This window comes from Sus scrofa, chromosome 6 (genome assembly GCF_054392235.1).
Source record: "Sus scrofa isolate SSC_HxYL_T2T_F1_AM1 chromosome 6, Sscrofa_HxYL_maternal_Yorkshire_Landrace_v2.0, whole genome shotgun sequence".
NCBI classification, from domain to species: Eukaryota; Metazoa; Chordata; class Mammalia; order Artiodactyla; family Suidae; genus Sus; species Sus scrofa.
In genome coordinates this window covers 57,453,889-57,474,833 of record NC_139388.1, presented here as the reverse complement: position 1 = coordinate 57,474,833, position 20,945 = coordinate 57,453,889, and the positions used below count along the sequence as shown (strand labels likewise).

General features: G+C 58.7%; 1 protein-coding gene across 7 annotated transcripts in view; it reads right to left on the bottom strand.

The window, feature by feature from the left end:
- Window positions 1–1,171: 1,171 nt before the first annotated feature.
- Window positions 1,172–20,945, bottom strand: part of BICRA (BRD4 interacting chromatin remodeling complex associated protein) — a 77,741-nt gene continuing 57,967 nt past the window's right edge. For 5 of the 7 annotated variants that reach the window (XM_084961306.1, XM_084961305.1, XM_084961308.1 and 2 more), the window contains 10 exons: window positions 17,558–19,531; window positions 16,791–16,967; window positions 7,227–7,886; window positions 6,890–7,052; window positions 6,538–6,644; window positions 5,660–5,721; window positions 4,336–4,484; window positions 4,028–4,122; window positions 3,731–3,833; window positions 1,172–3,192 (listed from right to left, as the gene is read on the bottom strand). In XM_084961306.1, the coding sequence (XP_084817432.1) occupies window positions 2,087–3,192; window positions 3,731–3,833; window positions 4,028–4,122; window positions 4,336–4,484; window positions 5,660–5,721; window positions 6,538–6,644; window positions 6,890–7,052; window positions 7,227–7,886; window positions 16,791–16,967; window positions 17,558–19,531 (4,596 nt within the window). In that variant the 3' untranslated portion in view covers window positions 1,172–2,086. The remainder of the gene's footprint in view (window positions 3,193–3,730; window positions 3,834–4,027; window positions 4,123–4,335; window positions 4,485–5,659; window positions 5,722–6,537; window positions 6,645–6,889; window positions 7,053–7,226; window positions 7,887–16,790; window positions 16,968–17,557; window positions 19,532–20,945) is intronic. The other 2 variants (XM_084961309.1, XM_084961310.1) reach the window with 1 other exon arrangement.

Sequence of the window (20,945 nt, the reverse complement as noted above, 5' to 3'; positions counted from 1 at the left end):
ATCTGCCTTTTTTGGCCACACCCACAGCGTGCAGAAGTTCCTGGGGCCAGGGATCAAACCCCGGCCACAGCTGTGATAACGCCATTTCCTTAATCCTGTTGCCACAAGAGAATTTCTGATTTCACTGTTTTATTTTTGTTTGTTTAGCTTTGTGTGTTTTGTCTTTTGCGAGCCGCACGTGTGGCACATGGAGGTTCCCAAGCTAGGGGTCAAATGAGAGTTGTAGCCGCCGGCCCATGCTACAGCCACACCACCACAGGATCTGAGCACATCTGGCAACCTACACCACAGCTCCTGGCAAGCAAGGCTAGGGATTGAACCTGCATCCTCATGGATACTAGTCAGATTTGTTCCCGCTGAGCCACGCGTGACGGGAACTCCCTGTTTGGTTGTTTTTATAGCTGCATCTTCCGTGGCATATGGAAGTTCCTGGGGCAGGGACTGAATCTCAGCTGTGGCAACACTGAATCCCTTTAACCCACTGCCAGGGGCGGGGCAGGGGATCCAACCAGCGCCTCAGCAGCAACCTGAGCCACTGCAGTTCTTAACCTACTGGGCCACAGCGGGAAGTCCTTGACTTTCCTATTGAGGAGTAGGGCTTCAAGCTGTTTAAAATTCTTAAGTGCAGCTCTTCAGTGGGATGTGCCTTAGGGAGAAAAAACGTGTGTTAGATAAGCTGCATTTCGGCACAGAGCCAGCCGGCAGCCGTAACACATCGGCAGCCGTAACACATCGACACAATCTATGAAGCAGGCATCTTTAAACAGAAACCCACATTAAAGAGGTTACGTCTTGACGGCTTGACACAAGTGTGACCCGAGGCTGGCAGGACACTAACCCAGTCTTCTCCCCCTGGGGCAGTGCTTTCTATTCGCTCATCCCCTGTGCGGGGAGGGGACAGACCCTCACCAGGAATGTACCAATGGCCTGTGTTGGGCTGAGCTCTGCACTGCCAGGCCCGCTAACAAGCTGACCCCCCCCCCCCCCCGGGGCAGGGGCGGAGGCACTTCTGTTGGCCTAGCTCAGCTGCACCCCTGTGCCTGGAACAGGGCCTGGCACCCAGGGTGTCCCTCACAATCTCCCTCCCTCCCTCCCCATGTATCGTCCCCCCACCCCTAGACTCCAGCCAAGTCCCGGAAGACCCGAAAGCAATGGGGGCAGGGGGCGTCGGTACAGTTTTAAAAAAAGGATTGTTTTTTTTTTAATTTACAAGAGTTCTAAATGTACAGAATTCTCCTTTAAAAAAATCGTTATACACAATAAATACAGTACAAAAAAATTTATCTTACAGTACTAGTTTTGTCTCCAAGATTTCAAAATCTGGCGTGGGTGGCTGGCGGCAGGAAGAACAGAGGGAAGACTGGCGGGGAAGGGGTGGCAGGAAGACCCCGCTTTCCGGTTTTGGAGGCGCTCGGATTTCAGTCGAGGGACTGGAGGCTTCAGAATCTCTCTCTCTTACTCGAGCACACCCAGAAGGACAAAGGACACGGAGTGGGACGCACAAACGCGGGCGTGACCCCGGCGCCCGCGGGCCCAGCACCCCGGGTGGGCGGCCCAGGGCGCGGGCTCCCGCAGCCCCTTCCCTGCGCTTCCTCTCTCAGCCTGTAGGGGGCGGTGGGGAGCGGCTGAGCGCCGCTCCCAAGGACCCTGCCAGCTCTGAACACCCTCCACTCACGGATCCGTGAAGCCACACGGACAGGCCTGGTACCTGGGGTACCCGTGTACGCGTGAGCAGTGGGGACAGCCAGGGAGCCCTCATCCCTGGCAAACGCACGCGTGTCCCCCGGTGGAGGGGCGGAGTGTGGCAGGAAATAGGAAGGAAATGACACACCAGGATTACGCCCTCCTTTGGCAGGGGGACATTGTACATGACTGCCCCCTCCCCGAAATCCACGACCCCCACCCAGTGACCCGGCTGAAGCAGGAGGTGGGGGAGGAGGCTTTTGTGACTCAAATAACTTAGGCAAGAACAACTCGAGGGGTCCCCGGCTCGTGTCCCCCAGGAGGCTGAGGTCAGACGCCCGGCTGCCCCCTGCCCGGCATCCCTGCGCAGCGAAGGGACGGGAGAGGGAAGATCAGCCCGGTGTTATCTGTTCAACGTCCTGGTGCCGAGGCCACCGTTGTGACTGGAGGGCGGGTAGGCCTCCGGCCTGTGCAGGGGGGACGGGGAGGCAGGGGTGACAGCTGCTGGAGCAGCGTGGGGGTACGGGGGTGCGGGCGTCCGGCCGGGGGCCTGTTGGAGGTTCAGGATGCTGTCGATGGCGCTCTGGAGATGTTCCGTGAGGGTGTCGTCCTGCGGGCTGTCGCTGGAGAAGCTGGCCTGGTCCACATCGGGCGACTCGGACTTGCGCCGCTTGGCTGGGGGCAGCGGGGGCGCCTCCCAGCCGGGCTCCCGGCTGCCACTGCCCTGTCCAGTGGCAGCCCCGGCTTCGCCCGGGGCGCCCTTCAGCATCCGCTGGTACAGCTCGTCCTCCACCGCCGCCAGCTCTCGGATGAGCCCGCTGGTGGCCTCGTCCACTTTGGTGGGCAGAGGCGCCGGACTGCTGCCCCGGGCCCTGCCCGCCGCCGTCCCCTCGGCAGCCCCGCCACCCGGGGCCTCCACGTTCTCGCGGTACGTCTTCCGGAGGGGCAGGCGGGGGCAGTGCTGGGCCGGGACCGGTGGCTTGCGGTCGGGTGTGGCCGGCGGCGGGTGGTCCACCGTGCCGTTCATCTGGCCGGTGGGCGGGGGCGGGGGCGGGGGCCGGGGTGGGGGCTCGGCCGCCTTGAGGGCGGCGAGGGGCGGCGGCGGGGGCTGGTGCACAGGGTCCAGGGCCGTGTTGTGGACGACCTTGCTGAGCCCGGCTTCCTGTTTGATCTTGAGCTTGAGGCCGATGCGGCTCCGGGCCTCGTAGGTCTTGATAGGTGGGCGGTTGCGGGAGGGCATCGGGCCGTCCTCGTCGGCGTCCAGGGACGAGGCGGCGGACGACGAGGAGGACGAGGACAGGGAGGAGGAGGACGCCCGGGCCCAGGTCACGGAAGGGGAGCCGCCTGCGCCCCCGTGCCGGATCACCAGCTTGGTGGGCAGGTGCAGAGGGGGCTGGGTCGGAGCCCCGGGCGCTGAGGACGGCGCTGGGCCGTGGCCGGGGAGCCGATGTCCCTCGGAAGAGGCGGCGACCGGGAGGCCGAGAGAACGCGAGGAAGACACATACTCATCTGCAGGACCAGGGAGCCAAGAAAACCCAGGGGGTTACGGAAAGCAGGAGGTGCCTGCTGAGCAGAGCTGAGAGGAGCCGAGTACAATGAGCACCTACTGCTTGCTGGGCCCGGGGCTAAGCCCTTGATTCAGCAAATCCTGACACTTCTAGGCAGGACTCGTCCCAATTCCCAAGCCCCGCTAATGTGCAAGCCCCAGCGGGCACCAGAGAGTGGAAGCCACCTTAACTTTTGCAACCCAGGAACCTTGCTTGCTTCACCCCAGTCCTGGCTCTGCTCTCCGGCTTGTCTATCCCCTTCGGGGTGGCAGAAGGTTCCCTCCACCCAGGCCAGGATCGAGAAGGTGCAATGGACGCACAGTGACGGGGAAGAGAACAGCTCTGGTTTCAGAGCCAGGCGGACTCGGCAGAAAGGCTGGACTCGGGCGCCGCCCAGTGGTGGAGTGAGGTAAGGTCACGCACCCAGCTTCCGCCCAAGTCGGATTCCGCAGCTCAGACGCTAGAGCAGGAGTGGGGGACCGCGCTCCCGCCCCTCTTACCGGGCTTCTCCTTGGCCAGCTGTTTGTCCAAGGCCAGGGTGGTCTTTTCCTCCTGAATGAACATTCGGTCGATCATGACCATCTCCGCTGAGGGGCTCACCCTCTGAGGGGAGAGAGAAGAAAAGATGGGGAAAGTGAGGAGTCACACTCGGGGCCGGCACGCGAGCAACCGGGAGGGATGGAAACGGAATCCTCCCCATCCCTCTTGTGACCAGCCTCCCTCCCCCTCCGCCTTGCTCAGAGGGGGCCAGGGGAAAGGGCAGGGTGCCCCAGGAAGGAAGGTGATGGCCACCCTACCCGGGACTCCTCCAGGAGCAGGAGGCGGTATTTATTGAGCATGGCCTGGGTGCGTTTCAGCAGCTGCGTGGAGACGGTCTCAAACTCCTCATCCACTGCGGAGGAAGAGAAGAGGTCCAGAGGCCCGGACGTTGGCGGGAGGGGGGGGGGTTGACCTGAGGACACGCATGGAGCTGGGCGCATCCTGCCCCCCCTACAATGGCGTTTGCAGAGCTGCGCTAGCATCTGCTCGCTGGTACCCTCTGCACTCCTCGCCACCCACCTCCACACGCCTGGGACACGGTGGGGAGAGTCTTGGGAGGCCTCACCTTTGTGGTAGTCGTTAGGGGAGGGGAGGGCGCCCTGGTAGACGTGGTAGGGCAGGAGGCGATGCAAGGCGTCCTCAAAGGAGGGGAAGGCCGTCTTGTAGTCAGGGTGCAGGACGGAGCCCTGATGTTTGTGCAAATGCTCCAAGAAGCTGGGGGGTGGAGAGGACCACACGCACACACACAGAGCTGGTGGTGAGGCCAGGAGAGGAAAGACCCTGGAGCCAGAGCCCCAGGCCACAAGGCAGACAACAATGGGGGGCAATAACGTGGAAGCACGTTACTTTGCTGACCGTGCCTGTTCCGCCTCACTGCATCTCTGGGGCAGCCAAAGTAGGAGGTGCTATCGTTATGCCCATTTTACAGATGAGGAAATGGAGGCTCACAGAAGTAAAGTCCCTGACCCAAAGCATCTACAGTGGGAGTTCCCACTGTGGCACAGTGGGTTAAGGACCTGGCTCTGCTGCAGCTGTGGTCTAGGTCGAAGCTGTGGCTTGGATTCAGTCCCTGACCTGGGAACATCCATATGCCATGGGTGTGGTCAACCTCCCCCCAACATCCCTCCAAAACCAAACAACAAAGAAGAGGCCCCAGCATGAGCCCCATTCTCCATGTAATACCACCTCCTGCCACCTGGGGTCAGCATGTCCCCACTCTGCCTCTGATCAGACAGCAAGCTTGGGGAGGTTGGTCCCTTGGCTGCTTGGTTGATAAGATCCTTTTCTCTCACTGGGCTGTTTTCTAGCATAGCGCATATTCCGTATGACTGTCTTTCCCACCAGACACGCATGTCTGTACCCTGTGCTGACGACCAGCAGCCCCCACACACCACAGGGGCAGGACTTGGTCCGCCTGGTGTTTCCGGAATCCAGCACAGAACTGGGTGCTGTATGAGGACTTGACCATGCAGAAGGGAGGAGCAGAAGGCAGGCAAGCCTCCAATATTTACCCAACCATCCACTCAAACAGCCATCCGCCCAGCCACCCCCAAGTCCCATCCATCCATTCAACCAAGCCCCCATTCATCCTTCCACCGGCCCAAAGACCCATCGGGCATCCCCTGACATGGCACTGCCTGCCCCAGCCTGTGTGAGATGCTGGAGGTGCAGCCATGACCAAACCACACCAAACCCCTCCGTCTTGAAGCCACGATCACTCCTAGCAGTCTCACTGAGTCCTCACCGTCACCCTAAGGTGACCACCCCGTTTTCTAGAGGGGGAAGAGGAGGGCCTTTGGGGAAACGGCACTGCCCAAACCACCGGGCTAACGCAGAGGTGGAGGGCGCAGGCACGGCGGGGGAGGACCAAGGGCAGGCGCTGAACTCACCAGGCTTCTTTGCTGGGCTGAAGCGTGGGTGGTTTCTTCAGGCCGCTCAACTTGCTCTCATACTGTGGGGGAGGGAGGCCAGTAAGAGGAATTGCCACGGAGGACCCTGCCCTTGGCTCCTTGACCCCCTCCACCCCCCAGCCTGGGACGAAGACAGGAGTGCGGCTGACGTCCTGCGAGCTTCGGTCTCGGCTCCCAGTCTCGGCTCCCAGTGCGGGATGCCCTGCGCACGGCACTCAACCTACAGGGAGCACCCGGGCTGGGCCGGCGTGGGGAGGGTGACAGGCAGGCCTGAGGCCCCTGGTGCGCCGCCTGGGTCCCGTCCAGCCCCTGCTCCAGCTTGGGTCTCAGCCTCCGCCTGGTGTCCCCTCCCTGCCCGTCAGATGGCCCGTTTCCCTGGTCTGGCCCACGATCTGACGTGCATGGCTTCCTTCCTCCGGCCCAACTCTTCTGACGCCTAAATCTCTGGATCTTGACTCCCTCGCGAGGCGCAGACCTCTCTCTCAGGCTCTGGAATCTTGGCCCCTGTCTCAGACCCCCTCACACCACCACTCATCTCGCCCCTCCAGCCGGTCCGACCAGCCTAGTTCCACCCCCGCTTCTGCGTCTCACCACCCCCCCCTCCCCCAACCCCTCCGCCTACAGTCTCAACCTCTCACCTGCCACCTTCCCCAGTGACCGTCTGGGGGCTCAGGCCATCTCTCCTATCATCACCTGTCATTTTGGTGAGCGTGTGTGTGTGTGTGTGTGGGGGTGTCCTCTGTCCAGCTGCCTTGGTCTCTGCGTGCCCCCTGCCCAGGCTATCTGCTGTCCCCTCTGCCCGTCTCTGCCTGCCTGCTGGTCAGCTTCCCCGGCCCTCTGCTCTGGCGGCCCCTTACCTGCAGCGCCGACTTCCCTGGCCCGGATGCAATGGCCTTGGCCACACTCAGGGACGGGAGGCTGCTGGCAAAAGCTTTGCTCTCGGCAGGAAGCAGAGGAGGGAGGCCTGGGGGGGTGGGGGCAGACAGGGCTCAGGAGTCACCGGCACAAAGACCCCTCCAAAGACGTGACCCCGCCCGCAGCATTTCTCTAGCTCTTTGGCTCTGAGGGTCGGGCCAGCCCTGGAGTGGGCGCCGCCCCTGTCCGGGAGCTGGTCCCTCCTCCTCCACCTTCCCCGCCCCCGCCCCGTCCTTCTCTCAGCCCCTGCCCACCCGCCTGCAGGGCCCCCTGCGTGAGCCACCCCTCCCCTACCTGCGGTGGCCATGGGCGCCGGGGCAGGGGGGTGGCTGGGGGCGGTGGGGGTCCCGGATGAGGCCTGCCCGCTGACCAGCACGGAGGCAGTGGGGCTGACGAGGGGCCCCAGGCTGGCGGAGGTCTGCGGGGTCTTGCTCTGGAGAAGGATTCCGGACGGCACCTGCGGAGGGGGACAGGTGGTTGGGGGGCCACACGCTAAAAGTGGGGGCAGCCAGGACCCAGGGCCGGGGTGAAGAGAAAGCCATCAAGCGGGAGGGGGGGGGGGATTCTGACCGCACTGCAGGGGCGGGCAGGGGCGCGGGGCGGGCGGTGGCCGGTCCCTGCCTCCCATTACCTGAAATCTCTCGAGAAGAGCCTTCGGCTGGGGCAGCGCCGGGAAGGGGGTGGTCACCATCTGGAAGGTCCGAGGAGGCGGTGGGGGGGGCGCTGCGGGCTCGGGGACCAGGTGGAGGGTCGGAGGGGGCGTGGGGGACTTGTGGGGCCCCTGGCCGGGTGGGAACTGGAGCTGGAAGTCGGGCGGCGTGGGGGCTGGCAGCCTGGAGGACGTCTCGGAGGAGGCCGCGGCGGCGGCGGCGGCGGCGGCGGCGGCGGCGGCGGCAGCGGTGGAGGCGGGAGGGAGGTGGGGGGCTGCGGGCAGCGGCCCTTCCAGGGGCTGGGATGGGGGTCGCAGAGGGGGCTGGGGCGGGCCCGGGGCAGAGGGGGCGGGGGTGCTTGCGGCTGGGGGGACGCCCAGCTGGTTCTGGATAACGAAGATGCCGGGCAGAGTGGGGGGCGCCTGGGGGGGAGGGCAAGGGTGCAGGGCGGGCTCCGAGGGTGGGCGGGACAGGCTCTGCGGCTGGGACGGTGGGCGGGAGTGGGGCCGGGAGGGCGGGCGGGAGGGGGGCCGGGCAGGGTGCGGGGAGGGCAGGTGGGGGCTCTCCCCCAGGGGGGCCTGGTGAGGTAGTGACGGGGATGAGGAGGGGCCTGGGCCCTTCAGCGGAGCCGCTGCTGGGATCTGGGCGGGGGAGGGAGGTAGAGGGAGGGGGCGGGGGTCAGAACCAACCTTGGTTTGCATTGCCCCAAGACAGTGGGGACCCCGGCCACCCCTGCCAGGAACCCCCCCTTCTTAAGCCACCCCTTGTCCTGAGAGGAAGGACCCTAGCATCCTTCCCGCTCCACCTCCTGTCCCCCTTGCATCCAGCCACCTGTGCACCTACCTCATTCCCTCCACCTGTTCCCCACATCATCCCTTCCCCTCCCGTCCCAGTCCCAGTCCCCCACCGCATCCCCCCATACCTCTGCCCTCTGATCTCAGCCCCCTCCCCCTCCTCCCATTAAGGCGAGCTCTGCAGGCTTTGGGGACAGCAGCAGAGGAAGCAGTGGCGGCGGGGGCACCACACCAGCTGCCCAGCAGGTAGGCGGGGGTGGGTGGGGCAGGGAGCATGAGCACAGCAGCAAGGGGGGAAGGGGGGTGGCCCGGCGGGGGCCTGACCATCCAGCTGTAACCCAGGAAAAGAGACACCAGCACAGACACTGCGGCTGCGTGTTGGGGTGTGGGGCTGATGCCGAGAAGGACACGGTGGGGACTGGGGGAGCCGGGGATAAGGACTAAAACTGAGGGTCGGGTCAGGTCCCTCTGGATGCCAGCCCATGAGTTACAGGGCCCCTTCTAAGTGTCCGTGGCCTCTGCCTCCGTGTGCCTGTGTGGGCATGGCTGCAGGCCTACCTGGGAGTCGTGTGAGCCTGCACGGTGGGCATGGGTGTGTGAGTGTGTGTGCACATGACCCGGGCACCGGTGCTGTAACACGTATAGAGTGACGTTGCCTAAAACGCATCTTTGTCAGAACATCTCAGCCCTGGGCACTCTCTTCCCGCAGGGGTCACCTCCCTGAGACCAGCGAGTACCAGCTGTGGCCCCCACACTGAGCCGGCACCCTTCCGCTCACTGTCACAGAAGCCGCTTCCCTGTGACGGCGCATGCTGACCCAGAGCATATAGCCGGGAGCTGGTACCCACTCGTGAGGTCTCTCCACGGCCCTGGGAGCTGTGATAATATCGGACCCATTGCACAGATGAGAAATTGAGGCCAGGGAGCCAATATGAGTGCTCCAGAGTCTTGGACTTGTGCTGATCATCTCCCTGTCTTTTTTTTGGGGGGGTGTACCATGCCCGAGGTAAGTGGAAGTTCTCAGGCCAGGGATCAAACCCACGCCACAGCATGACAACACCAGAACCTTAGCCTGCTGAGCCACCAGGGAACTCCCTCCCTGTCATGTCCATACCACCCAGTGACTTCAAACCTGACCCAGGACTCAGGCTCAGAGGGCTTAGAGGACTTGCCCAGGGCCACCCACCCCTGCTATGCTCCAAAGTTGGGCTCTGCTCCCAGCCTCCAAAATGGGCTAACTCATGTTTCCAGAGTTATGACTTCCTTTCAGTCTCCAAGCTTGGCCCTGAATTACCCCGGGCAATTCAAAATAAAAACGCAGGAGTTCCCAGGTGGTGCAGTGGGTTAAGGATCTGGCCTTGTCACTGCCATGGCTCTGGTCGTTACTGTGGCTTGGGTTCAATCCCTGGCCCGGGAACTTACCACTGGTGCAGCCAAGAGGAAAAGCAAAACAAAACAAAACCCAAAAGCAACTAACAGGTCAATCCCATCTACATATCTCCAAAGGCTTGCCGCCTCTAAGGAGGGATCAGAAGGCTGGACCTTGGCTCTCAGGGGGCTGACTTGAGATTGTTACATGGACAACCAAAGAGCAGCAGCAGGTGAGCAGCTAAGGGAGGAAAAGGATGAAGGGAGCTGGCCCCCCTCGACAGCCTTGAAAGCACATGCTTCAAGGGCTTAGGGACCTGGCAGCACAGATGTGCCAGAACACTCCGTGAAGTAAGGAGAATAAGCCATGAAATGACCACTGGAGAGCGGGCTAAACTGCGCAGGCACAGTGGATCTGACCACAGCACCGTCCCAATGCTGAACGTGCTGAATGGGATAACTCTGCTCTGGTCTGATCAGAGAAGGCTCTTATCCTCGAGGGCTGAAATATTACATGAAAATATCAAAGGAAGAAGCATGATGCCTGCAACTTACTCTCAGCTGACTCAGAGTAGACCTGTTGGGAGAGCTACAGATAAAGCGAACGTGGCCACATATGTACAGTGGGTAAAGCTGGTGTGGCTGCCAGCTTGCGAGATGGGCCCAGCGATCCCTGCCTCAGGCTGTCTCCTCCCACCTGACACCAGGCGCGGCCAAAAGAACACTGCAGAGGTATCACATGTCACTCCCATGGTTAGGTTCTAAAAAAGACTGTGGATTCTGTCCTGGGTGCTCTCTTACTTTCTTCCTGTTGGATCCCGTCCTTGGGGGATGCCAACCACACAGCGTGTCATGAGCTGCTCTTTGGAGAGGCCTTAGCCTCGGTTCCTCTCTACACAGAGAGGGACTTCCTCCTGCCGAGAGCTGCTTGACGGCACCTCCTGGAAGCAGATTCTCCAGTGTAGCCGAGCCATAGTCCCAGCTGATACCTTGACTGTAATCTCTTAAAAGAGATCACGAGCCACAACCCTCCAGCTAAGCTGCTTCCAGACGCCTGAGTCTTAGAAACCAGGTGAGATAAATTGCTGTTTGTTGTTTCAAGCGGCTGAGATTCTGGGGGCGGCTAATTTGTTACATAACAATAGATAATTTATACCTCTGGTAAGACGGTAAAGACCTCTCATGAGTATTATTCCCATGGATTAGCCTTACAACTTTGCTATATGTTTGAAATGATTTAAAAATGAAAAGTTTAAAAACAGGAGTTCCTGGAGTTCCCCTCGTGGCTCAGCAGAAATGAATCTGACTAGTCTCCATGAGGATGAGGGTTTGATCCCTGGCCTCACTTAGGGGGTTAAGGATCCGGCGTTGCTGTGAGCTGTGGTGTAGGTTGCAGATGCGGCTCAGATCCCATGTTGCTGTGGCTGTGGCATAGGCCGGCAGCTGTAGCGCCAATTAGATCCCTAGCCTGGGAACCTCTATATGCTGTGGGTGCATCCCTAGAAAGACGAAAATAAACAAACAGGAGTTTCTGCTGTGGCGTAACAGGATCGGTGATGTCTTGGGAGAACTGGGATGCAGGTTTGATCCCCGGCCTGGCACAGTGCGTTAAGGATCTAGCCTTGCTGCAGCTTTGGCTCGGATCTAATCCCTGGCCCAGGAACTCCATATGCCACGGGGAAGCCAAAAAGGAAAAAAAAGATATATATAAATAACAAAAAAGTTGTAAAAATTAAAAACCTCATCCTCGTTAAAAATGCAGAGACAAATGCACACACTCCCGCCAGACCAAGTCAAAAACCAAATGAGATACTGGGGAAATAGATGGACTCCACAGCACAGAAAAAGCTCATCTCTCTCATATATAAAGACTCTCGAGAAATCACTGAGAACAACCACAAGCGTGAAAAGAGGAGTCATGGGTGATCAGACAGTGTGCAGAAAACGCAAAAGGCTTAAGTATTTCAAGAGATGCTCAACCTCACCTATAACAAGAGAAAGGCAAATCAAAAGAACCCCATGGAACCCTTTCCAGGCATCACAGCAGGAATAAGCCGTGTGTCTGATAAAGACACTCATACGTTGCCCCTGGGGGTCTAAAGTGGCACCATCTGCTATAACCTCAGAGGAATGCAATTCAGCAGCATCTGTGCAAATTCTAAGTGCCCAGGTGCTGCGATCCAGCAAACAAACATCCGGAAAGTGACCAGAGAGATACACCTGCACATGCGGGAAGTGACACCGGGATGATTGGCTTCCCGCAGCTCTGCGTGGAGAACCAAAGCCTGGATGTGGTCCAGCGCGCATCAGGACAGCACTTCCAGGGATGAAGGATCATCCATCCGGGGTGTACAGAGGACTATGCTTCACTGTAACAAAGGACCAAAGGAACTCCCTATGTGCTGCTCAAGTAAGCGGACAATGTGCTACCCGCTGGGTAGAGAGAAATGTAAACCCGTCTTTGCAGGAGGATGTATATGCACAGTGAGCTGGGAGGATATACACAAAGCAGGTGCGAACGTTATGCGGAGGGGCTGGGGCTGGGAATTCGGAGCTGGGATGTGAACATAATACTGAGTGCCAAAAAGAAGAGATGCTGGAGTTCCCGTTGTGGCGCAGCGGAAACGAATCCGACTAGTATCCATGAGGATGCGAGTTCGATCCCTGGCCTTGCTGTGGGTCAGGGATCTGGAGTTGCCATGAGCAGCTGTGTAGGCTGCAGATAGGGCTTGGATTCTGCATTGCTGTGGCTGTGGCCTAGGCTGGCAGCTGTAGCTCCGATTTGACTCCTAGCCTGGGAACTTTCATGTGCTGTGGGTGCAGCCCTAAACAGCAGGGAAAAAAAAGAAAAAAAGAAAAAGAACAGATGGTTTATTTTATTTATTTTTACTTATTTATTTTTTGGCCACGCCCATGGAAGTTCCCTGGTCAGGGATGGAACCTGAGCCACAGCAATGACAATGCTGGATCCTTAACCTGCTAGTCCACCAGGGAACTCTGTAAAGATGTTTTAGATGGGAGGGAAGAGGAGTTCCCTGGTGGCCTACCAGGTTAAGGACCTGGCATTGTCACCACTGTGGCTTGTGTTCCATACCTGACCAGGGAACTTCTGCACACTGTGGGTGCCAAAAAAAAAAAAAAAAAAAAAAAGGGAAGAAAAAAAGCAAGGCCAAAAGTTAACTTCGTACCAAAAATGTTACAGCTGCATCTGCCTGGTGGTATCATGGTTCCTTTCCATATTTCCTAAATCCTCTAAATAAGCATGAAATTATTTTTATCATCTTTTTTTTTTGGTTTTTAGGGATACATGTGTGGCATATGGAAGTTCCCAGGCTAAGGATCTATTCAGAGCTGCAGCTGCCAGCCTACGCCATAGCTCACAGCAATGCCGGATCCTTAACCCACTGAGCAAGGCCAGGGATCGAACCTGCACTCTCATGGTTACTAGTCAGGTTCACTACCACTGAGCCACAACAGGAACTCCCCATAATCACTTTTTTTTTTTAAACTCCCAAGTGAGTGGACTGTCTACAGAGAGATTTCAACTGCCCTGGGCGAGACGGCAGGACATGTGATTCACGGAGAACTGGAAGTACAGGGGGAGCACGTTTCCCCACCTGGCCGCAAGCGAGCCAGATGCTGGTCTGGGGTTGAGGGAGCTGCCGCAGGAAGCCTTCACAGGCACAAACTCCATGGAGGAGTAAGCCGTTTGGTCCTTTCCAGAAAATGTTTGCAAAGCGCACAAAGTCCAAATCCCCAGGGAATGGGTTCCAGGACCCCCACAGAGGCTCAGGTCCCTTGCACAAATGACACGGTATCTGTATATAATTTACACAATCCTCTCATATCTCAGATTTTTTTTTTTTTTTTTTTTTTTTTTTTGCTATTTCTTTGGGCTGCTCCCGGCGGCATATGGAGGTTCCCAGGCTAGGGGTCCAATCGGAGCTGTAGCTGCCAGCCTACGCCAGAGCCACAGCAACTTGGGGTCCGAGCCGCATCTGCAACCTACACCACAGCTCACGGCAACGCCGGATCGTTAACCCACTGAGCAAGGGCAGGGACCGAACCCGCAACCTCATGGTTCCTAGTCGGATTCGTTAACCACTGTGCCACGACGGGAACTCCATATCTCAGATATTTTAAATCATTGCTAGATTACTCATAATACCTAATACAATGTAAACACAATGTATAGGAGCCTGCATGTAGGAAATGCAACTTCTGATTTTTGGAACTTTCTGGAATATTTTCCCCTGAATATTTTCGATCTGCAGTTGGTTGAATCTGTGGAAGCAGAACCTGCAGGTATGGAGGGCTGACTACGTACCCTCGGGTCCAGCAATTCTATTTCGAGAAATTTACCCCACAGGTCTATTTCTAGAAAATACCCTAAGGGTATTTTCACACATGTGTGCAAAGCCTGATACAAGAATACGTGTAGAAGGGTTGGGTTGTCTGTTGCCAATTCCACCGGGGACTGAATCAGTGACAACTTGCGTGTCTATGTGATGAAACAGACACTAAAAGGTTTGACAAAATATGGCCCAGAGGCCAAATCTGGCCTGTTGCCTGCTTAGCTGACCATTTCATGTGGCCTGCAAGCTAAGAATGGTTTTTACGTTTTTTCAAGGGTTGAAAAGAGGTCGAAAGACGAATAACACCTTGCAAACTTGGGTGTTCACGGATCAGGTTTTAGCGGAACACACCACATGCTCCCTCGTCGAGGGAGGGCCTGGGGTCGCTTCTAGGCCACGATGACAGAGGCCTGCAAAGCCTGAAGTCTTGGCCCTTCGTGGAAAATTCACCTGGCTTCCTTTGCTCTGCAGGACTTTCAACACGCCCAGCCCTGTTCAAGCATTTCACGTATAGTAATTTGTTTATCGCTCACAAGAGCCCCATGAGGCAGAGGCTGGTACCATCACCCCCTCTTACAGGCCAGGAGACAGAGGCACAGGGAGCTAAGGGACTGGCAGGGGGCGCAGAGCCTGTTCGTGGCGGAGTCGGGACCCCAAGGTCCCTGCTACTCACTCCTCCCCACGACAACCCTCCCCGACGGTGCTGTTCGAGCCACATCCCGCGCCCGTCCTAACGGCTCTCCCTTGGCTTCTGCGGCGGGTACTCGGCACAGCGCGGGCGGGCGGGTGTACGTGTGGTTGGGTTTCTTCCTTCACTGGGTTTTTCGAGAAATGCTCGCTGAGCGTCTGTGGCAGGCCAGGCACTGGTCTGGGCGCTGGGGACACCAGGGGCAGAACACACAGAACTCCCTGCTCTCAGGGAGTTCACGCCATAGCAGAGAGTCTATGTCATAGAGAGGAGTTTACGTTAGAGCCAAGTCTACGCTATAGACGGCAGTTCATGGTACAGCCAAGACAGGCCGCAGGGGGAGTGTGCAGCCCGGGCAGAGGGTGGCCAGTGCCATGGAGAAATACGAACAGGGAGATGGCATGTAGGGTGATCAACCTGGGCTTCCTGAGACCAGAAGTCCCCTCCTCAGTACTGGGTAAATGGGGCTGCTCGGTCACCCAAGGAGCGAGTCTAGACAAGGACCTGGCATGCAGGACAGATGCGTATCTGCAGGGTTACAACACCCTGCGCACGAACGTTTTCTGGCCCGGCTCTCCATGGCGCTTAGAAAAAGGCTCCTAGCAGCCCGAGGTTCCAGCTGAGGACGGGAGCTCAGGAGGTGGGAGCTGAGGGACCCAGGCCCCCTTCCGACCACTCTAGAAACAGTGCTTCTACCCTGAGCCTCTCACAGGCCAGGCAGCCCCGGCCCCTCCTCTCCCTTGTCTGTTTTCCTCTCTGTGCAGAGATGAGCCGAGGATGTGCTGGCCCCACATCCCTCTGGACTGAGCCACGCACTACACCGTAAACACAGGAGCTCAAATAATAACAACAATAATAGCAAATATTTATGGAGTGCTTCTCTGGGCCAAGTATATATGAACCCATCTACTCGTCCTAATAGACCTATAAAGAAACTGTCATGCCCATTTTCCAGGTGAGGAAATCAAGGTGCAGCAGGATCCAGGGACTTGCTCGGGGTTAGAACAAGGCCTGGCCTGTATACAAGAGCCCTTGCTTCCCTAAACATCTGCTGATGGAATGAAGAAACCGGTTTGCTTCAAGTCACAATCATAAGTAGCAGAGCCTGAGACTGGAGTCATGGCTATTTAATGCCAAAGCCTAGCTGATTTCTGCCATCCTGGACCTCGCTGATGTCATTCCCTCCTCTTCCTCCCTATCCTAATCTACCTGCCCACCGGTCCTTTTTGAATGAGTACAATAAAAGGTGGCCAGCCCTGACACCCCACATGCTTACGTGCTAATCATTCATGAGGCAAAGGCTAATTTCTCTAATATGTAAAGAGTTTCTACAAATCAACAAGAAAATGCTCAGTACTCCATATTTGAAAATGGCCAACGATATGAACAGACAACCCCACAGAAGAGAAAATACAAACAGCTCTAAATCTAAAACAAAAACAAAAACCCTGTCCAGCCACACTCACAGTAAAGGAGAAAATTAAAACAAAACACGATACTATTTTTCATCTATCAGATTGGCCAAGTTCAAAACTGCTGATGGTGGAGGCAAAAAGGCACAGATCATATATTGCTGATAATCTAGTAAATCAATTTATACCCCACAGAGAGCAATTTGGCGACATCTGTTAATGCGATAAATGCACAGGCTCTTAGACCTATCAATTTCCTTTTAGAAAACTTATTCTACAAAGCGACACACATTGTTGTCTGTAGCCTTGCTCATCACAACTAAAGACCAAAGGTGACCTAAATTCCCAACAACTGGTTAACTAAATAGTACATCCACCCAAGGGAATACTATGCAGTCTATGAAAGAACAGTTCAGGCTCCGAGACAACCTTCTAAATGAAAAAAGGCGCAGAATTGCATGCATGGTATGCTATGACTTTTGTCAGTATGGAAGGGGAGGAGTCCAGATGTCACTTTGCTTGGCTGTGTGTGCAGAAGGATTGCAAGAGATGGCCTTGGGACGGGAAAGCAGGAGAGAGGGCTTTGACCTAGACCTCTTGACAGCGTCCTTGAAACATAAGCTACCTGAATATCAGTGATCCCGATATGAAAATGATAACCCCAGGGCCTGATTCATTTCCTGCTGTGTGTATCTTGCGACCCTGAAGAGAGTGTGGGCTCCCTGGGGGTGGCCCTGGTCTCAAGCACCCATGACTGTCAGGAGACCCTCAGGAAATCTCTGGGGAGCCAAGGGGAGCACCGTTTCCCAAGCCAGCGAGACAGAGAGGCAGGCAGGGCAGCCAGGGAGCGAGCGGAGGGAGCCGGGAGAGGGGGCGCAGGGGGCAAGGCTGGTCTGCGCTGGGACAGAGGCTGCTGGGGTTCGTCTACCTGGGGGGCCGGCGCCGGGGAAGCCTGGCTGTCGGGGGCCTGAGGGCCAAGGCCAGCTCCTTTGGCGACGGGGGTGGTCGGGGCTGGGTCTTGGGCGGGAGGCGGGGCGCTGACTATGACCGAGGCGGGCACGGAGAGGTGGGGGCCCTCTGTGGGGAGGGGCTGCTGGCTCCTCTCCTGAAATGGGCAGCCCGCACAGGGTCAGAAGGCCGTCCCTGGGGACCCGCAGCCTCCCCGCCCTGACACCCCACCCCACTGATGCTCCAGAGAAGCAGGTGGAGGGAACTGGCTGGGGGGGCACCAGGAGGCAGGGCGCCCAGGCCAGTAGGTGGGAGCCCCAGGGTCCAGGTGCCAGGAGGCCACAACCCCGGGCAGCGACCTCCCCTCGGTCCCTGTGAGTCACTGTCCAGCTCCGCCCTGACGTCCACCTCTCGGGCCCTGTCTGTCCATCGGTCTGTCCGTGTCTCACCCACTCTCTATGAGCCCCCTCCAGTTCTCCAGCAAGAGGGCAGCCTTGTCAATCTGTCAGCAGTCAGCCCGTCCCTCTCCCTGTCTGTCTATCTGGCCCACTCCTTGTCTATCCGTTCTTCTTGTCTGTCTGTCTCTGTGTCAGGCAGTTGGCCCCTGTCACGCTCGGGCCTCCTCCTTGGGAACCTGGGCCAGGGGTGCCACCTCTGAGATGCTCTCCCACACCCACAGGACCCCCCGGTGGCTGTCTCGGCCACAGCAGACCCCTCCCCGCCCGGCCTCCCCCCTCCCCCAATTACCTGGGGCAGGAACATCTGCAGGGAGTCCTGAGTGAGGATGGCCGCGGCGGCGGCAGAGGGCGGCTGCCCCAGGACGATCTTCTCCGGGCTGGATGCCAGGCCTGGGCTGGGCTGGGGGGTGGTGGCCTGAGGCGGGGCGGCAGCCTGCGGGGTGGGGGCCTGTGGGGGCTGCTGTTGCTGCGCCTGTGGCTGCTGGAGGCCCAGAGGCAGCGGTGTGCTGACCGCGGGGGGTGCCTGGGGCGCTGCCTGCACCGTGAGGACAGGTGCTGCTTCCCCAGCGGCGGCGGCGGCAGCAGGGGTGGCCGGCTGCACCAGACCCTCGGGGGTGTTGAGCATGGCCACGGCGCTGGGGGGCAGAGTGACCCCCTGGAGGACGGTAGTGGCGGTGGGGCCGGCGGGCGCCGGCTGGCTCTGCGTGGGCAGGCTGCCCGCAGCCAGCGACACGGGCATCTGGAAGAGTGCCGGCTGGCCCACCTGGATGGGGGCGGCCGAGAGGATGTGGGCGGCGCTGTGGGCCCCGGAGTGGGGGGCCAGCACGGGGCCCAGGCTCAGTGGGCCGGCCAGGTTCTGGTTGGTGAGGATGGGGTTTGCGATGAGCTGTCCACTGGCATGGGGGGCTGCGGCCGCCAGGATCTGCCCGCCCACGTTGGCCGGCAGGGCCGAGAGTGGCTGCGGGAGCTGGACCGCCGACGTGCCGGGCAGCAGGAACTGGTTCTGGCCGGGCAGCATGTGCTGGGCGGGGATGACAATGCTGCTGCCCTGATTCAGGAGGTGCACACTCATGGGCTTGCTCAGGGCCCCCGGGGGCTGTGGCGGGGCAGCCCCGGTGGTGGTGGCAGGAGGCTGCTTGAAGACGTTCGCCTGCAGGGCGGGCGCTGGGAAGCCTGACAGGACCACGTTCTGGCCGGCCTTGCCTGCTGCCATGAAAGTCAGGTTCTGGGGGGCCTTGGGCTGCTGTGGGAGGCCCCCCGCCTCGCCCTGGATGGTGAGTGTGGCGCCCGCGGGGGCAAACGGCTTGGGTGTCAGCTGGTAGAGCTTGGGGGGCAGCACGCCGGCAGGCTTGGGCTGGATGGGCGTGGGCGTGCGGTGCAGGATCACGTTGGGCGCAGGAACCAGCGGCGACGTGCCAAGGCCCGGGGCCACTGCAAGCGGCTGTCCCGAGGGCGCCCCACTGGCTGCGGCCGTGGCGGCTCCTGCCCCTCCGAACACTGAGTTCCCGTTGAGCGTGGTGGCCACGGCGGCTGGGAGGTTCTTCTGGATGACCAGCCCCGCCCCCTGGGGTGAGACACCGGCCGATGCCAGGGTCACTGGTTCTGAAGGGCCGGCTGCTGAGGCCAGATAACCGCTGACAGGCACCTGCTTGGCCAGGAGCTGGGAGGTGGGCGGGTTGAGGGCCATGACGGGCTGGCCCACCACTTGGATGGGGGCCAGGCCGAGCGTGGCTGCCGTGGCACCCCCGGGGCTGCCATTGGGCAGGCCCTGGAGGCCGGGGATGGGCTGCAGGGTCACGTTGCCCAGGCCCACGGGCTGCAGAAAAGGCTGGACGCTGAGAGCTTTGCTGACCACGTCCTGGGGTGGCACCAGGGCCTGGTGGGTCAGCACCGTGGGTGGGGCCTGCAGCCCCAGCAGGTCGGCACCGCCCGGGAAGAGGGCCTGGGGTCCTGCGGCCACGGCAGCAGCTCCTCCGGCGCCCGCTGGGCCCGCCCCGCCATCTGCGGGCTGCAGGGTAGGCAGCTGGAAGGGGCCCAGGTCCAGTTCAGCCTCGGCTTCGAGTGTCTGCTCAGTGATGTTGGCCTCTTGGAGGCTCTGCTGGAGGATGTCGCAGGGCTGGTCAGCGCCCCCGCCACCCCCACCACCACCTGCTGCCGCAGGCGAGCCCAGGATGTCATCTTCCAAGAAGTCAAGGTCCACGCTGGGGGCCGGCTGGCTGGGCTCTGGGTTCAAGTGGTTGCCAGAAGCTTCTTGCACATGGAGCTGGAAGCCAAGCAAGGTGAAAAGCAAAGAGCTGAAGTTAGCAAGGGGCTGGGCTCCAGGCACGACTGAAGCCAAGGGCACTTGGTGTGGGGGTGGCACGGTCAGAAAGAACCTTCTGTCTAGAAGTAGCTGGACCCAGGTTCGAATCCCAGCTTTGCCAGGGCTGGGCTGTGCAGTGCGAGGCCTTCTCCATGGGGCCTGATTTCTCCTCTGTGCACGTCGGCAGAATGTGCCACAGCAGTGACCCCAACCACTGCAGTGACAACGTCGGGTCCTTAACCCACTGTGCCACAAGGGAACTCCCTAAAAACCAGGTTCTCAACAATGGTCTAGGCCTGTAACACTTATGTGCAATTCTAAAACCCAAAAGGCTCTGCAAATACCAAACTTTTGGTAACTTTTGGCTATAAAACCTGACAAGAACTGGGGTGACATGACATGGGGAGATGGGGCTTAATTCATCCATACAGTATGACTTGTCCTAATTGTGACTACAGAGAGGTGAGTGTGTCACATCACATGCAGTACACAGTGTTCAGCATCCCCTTTCCAGAACCTGGCCCCAAAGGTTTGGATGAGACTGCAGTTCTGTTAAAGACAGCAGGGACGGCAACTCTGTGCCACCTACGCTGTGAACTTGATGCTTCTAAAATGCTTTCCAGGATGGTGACCCAGGACACAAGTGAATACTCAATACGCGTACGCTCCGCTGAGCAAACATCTCCCCAGCAATAATGAGGCTAACGGCACGGAGCACCCACTGATACTGGACAACCATGGATCAGAACATGTAGCTTGACAGATTCTGAGTTAATCCCCATGGAGGGCTCAGAGCGGTACCCGGCACCCGCTGGCACGCGGGAAATAGCATCTCTCACTGTTACTGTCGTTATTATTACCATCCACGTCGTTGTTGTTAACAGCAGCCCATCAGGGTGGGCACTGCTCCCAGGCGGGAGGAGGGGTCGCCCTGCTGAGTGGAGGGTGGTGCCTGGCAGGACGGGGCTCCAGCTTGGCCCCCAACTGAGTTCCGAACCGCTGAATGGCCATAACCAAAGCCGCCTCCTAGGAGCGGCCGTGACACTGACCGACCTCATGTCCAGGAGGTGCTGAGAACATGTCCAGGGACCTTACAGGTATTAAGAGGACAGCGATGACGAGAATAACGACCACAAAGTGAGAACAGAGGCTCATATTATTACTGTGTCTGTAAACGTAATAATGTGAACATAATGTTTATTTGTTGGGCTCTGGATTTATTCATTTATATTGTGCCAGATAAATTATGTGGAATATATTATTGTAACTGTACGGATTAAGTGAAAATTACCATAAAAGGCCTGGCATATGATAAGTGTTCAGTAAATGATAGTTATATGACAAGGGGGGGGGAAGTGGCGGGGGGAAGGTGGGG